This window comes from Myotis davidii, unplaced genomic scaffold, assembly GCF_000327345.1.
Source record: "Myotis davidii unplaced genomic scaffold, ASM32734v1 scaffold73, whole genome shotgun sequence".
In the NCBI taxonomy this organism is placed as follows: domain Eukaryota; kingdom Metazoa; phylum Chordata; class Mammalia; order Chiroptera; family Vespertilionidae; genus Myotis; species Myotis davidii.
This window is the reverse complement of record NW_006286675.1, coordinates 2,800,817-2,803,265: the sequence shown is the minus strand read 5'-3', so window position 1 is coordinate 2,803,265 and position 2,449 is coordinate 2,800,817. Positions and strand designations below refer to the sequence as shown.

The window sequence follows — 2,449 nt, the reverse complement described above, 5'->3', positions numbered from 1 at the left end:
ATGAATAAGTTAAATATCATTTTGCCACCTCAGCTAATGACAACAGTAGCAGCTTTCCAGAATTTGGGCCTAGTTTGCACCAGTTGCCAACATCACAGCTGCCAAAATTACAACAGAGACTTTAGACCAGCTCTTCTACCCTCTCACTCTTCTCCACAGGAGGGCTAGGCTTCACCCCAGGGATCAGTCCATCCGCAGCCTTCATTTCCGCTTCTTCTCCTGTGTGCTGGTGAACCAAGAGTCTAGGAGCTTCTTGCTGTAGTGTAACTGCCAGGCATGCACTTGAACCGCCAGCACCAACACCAGGTACATGACGGAGACGGCAGAAAACCCAAAGAGGAAGCGGTAGGCCTTGCCGTGGCGATAGAGCTGCTGTGCGGCAGGGAACATCTCCATGCTGCCGTAAATGAGGGGGGCGATGGAAAAGAGCCCCATGCTGATCATGGAGAGCACCAGGTAGCTAATGTTGTTGCGGGGGAAGGAGAGGAGACCCAAGAGGGAGGGCACAATGCTCAGCAAATATGGGTACTCCCACTGATAGGGCATGGCCACCTGATCATGTGACAAGAGCCTCAGGTGTCCCACACTCATCTTGGCAACCAGCAGCAGCCACAGGACCAGATGCACGTAGATCAGCTTCTTGATTTCATACTTGAGGGTCACACTGTGGGGCAGAGCAGAGGGAGAAGTTCCTTTCATTCAAAATTTTCTGACCAACTATATGCCGGGAAGGAAAATTGGACAATAGCATCTGAATGTGAATAGGATCTAGTTCCTGCCTAGAGGCTAGGCACCAGGAACAGAAGAAAAATTAGTAGCAAACGAACTGGAAGAGCTCTAGTAAATATATGTTGCAAGATACATGGGATCCCAAAAAGCAGTAATCAATTCTGCGTGGGAAAGGACATCTGAGAAGGCCATTTAGAGGGTGATATTTGAGCTGCGCTCTGAGGGATGAAAGGAGATGGGCGTTCCAAATTGCACGCAGGCAGAAAAACACAGGCATTTGTGTTCCAAGAAAGCCAGTGGTTGGGTATGGCAGGAATACATCCTCGGTGGGGAGGGGAGTAGCAGGATATGAAAGGCAATGTCTATGAACAGTCGGTTTAAAGGCAGAAGAGTAACTGGGCTGTGTTTAGAAAGATGACTGACTGCACCCTGGGAGGATAGCTCAGAGGAAGGAGGTATGGGCAGTGAGGAAAGCAGCTCCGGCTGCTCATCCTTCTCCTGCTAGAGTAGAAGGTTTCATTGAACGAAGTACACTGTTTATTATTCTTCTAACTCTCTCAGGTCCTAAATGTATCTTCTTTGCATCCTGGAGGACAGTCTCTTCTCACATGGGCGTCAAAATACTTGCTTGGGCTGGGAGGTGCCCTTAGGCAGGGATCTTAAGAATAAGAACCACCGAGACCTGTTTGGCTCAGTGGGTAGAGCGTTGGCCTGCGGACTGAAGGGTCCTGGGTTCGATTCCGGTCAAGGGCATGTACCTGGGTTGCGGGCACTTCCCCAGTGGGGGATGTGCAGGAGGCAGCTGGTCGATGTTTCTAACTCTCTATCTCTCTCCCTTCCTCTCTGTAAAAAAATCAATAAAATATATATTTAAAAAAAGAATAAGAATGGAGTGAGGGTCCAACAGCTGGTCGTTATTTAAAACTCCGGAGAGGAAGATGCAAAAGCATTCTGGAAGCGTTAAATGGATTTAAGGGGGGGAAATCTTTTTAAGTTTTTTCTTTTAAAAATATTCATTATAGAAAGTGTGACAAGGTAGGAAAGTCAGTCATCTCTCGACTGCAAGATTCATGAAGACAGGAACCAGGTTTTTTTGTTTGTTTTGTTAATAGGCTTTTTTATTGAAGGTGTAATATGCATACAAAGACCAGGTCTGCTTTTGCTCACTGTATCTTCAGTGCCTAGCATAAAATGCCTACTGGGTAGGAGCTCAGTAAACGCTGAAGGGGTAATGTAGAAATACCCCTTACGTGGGGGTGTTTATGAAATTCATTTTAGGCAGGGAAAGACTGGTCTTTCCGGTCTACATCCCCCAAATGCATCAGCTACCAGGTATTGGGCAGACTTGATTCTGAGCTAGAACTTAGGCTACGTCCTTTACACGAATCATTAGCTCACTAATTCTTCACCCAGCCCTTAAAGGTCGATTCCTTTTTCCCTCTTGCAAGTGAGGAAACTGAGGCTCAACTGGAAATGAGGTTCCCAAGATCACACAGCGGGGCCGGCATCACCACCCCTGGCGCCCAAGGGGGTCTGCACCCTCTCAAGGCACCGGGTGGACCAAGGGATGAACCCATGGGAGCGACTGGGCTTTCCAGGGCTGAGGACAGACCCCGGGCCGTCCCGGGACGGGGGGACTTGGCAGGTGAGCGGGGACTGGCTGGGGAGGAGGAGCCCGAGGCCGGGGGCGTCGCTTCCCAGGCCCGGCGGGCTCCGGCCG

At 49.6% G+C, this 2,449-nt stretch overlaps 1 protein-coding gene across 1 annotated transcript in view; it reads right to left on the bottom strand.

The window, feature by feature from the left end:
• Positions 1-24: 24 nt before the first annotated feature.
• The window catches only part of JAGN1 (jagunal homolog 1), a 3,011-nt gene continuing 586 nt past the window's right edge, over positions 25-2,449 (bottom strand). The window contains exon 2 of the mRNA XM_006758254.1: positions 25-664. Coding sequence (XP_006758317.1) covers positions 202-664 — 463 coding nt within the window. The 3' untranslated portion in view covers positions 25-201. The remainder of the gene's footprint in view (positions 665-2,449) is intronic.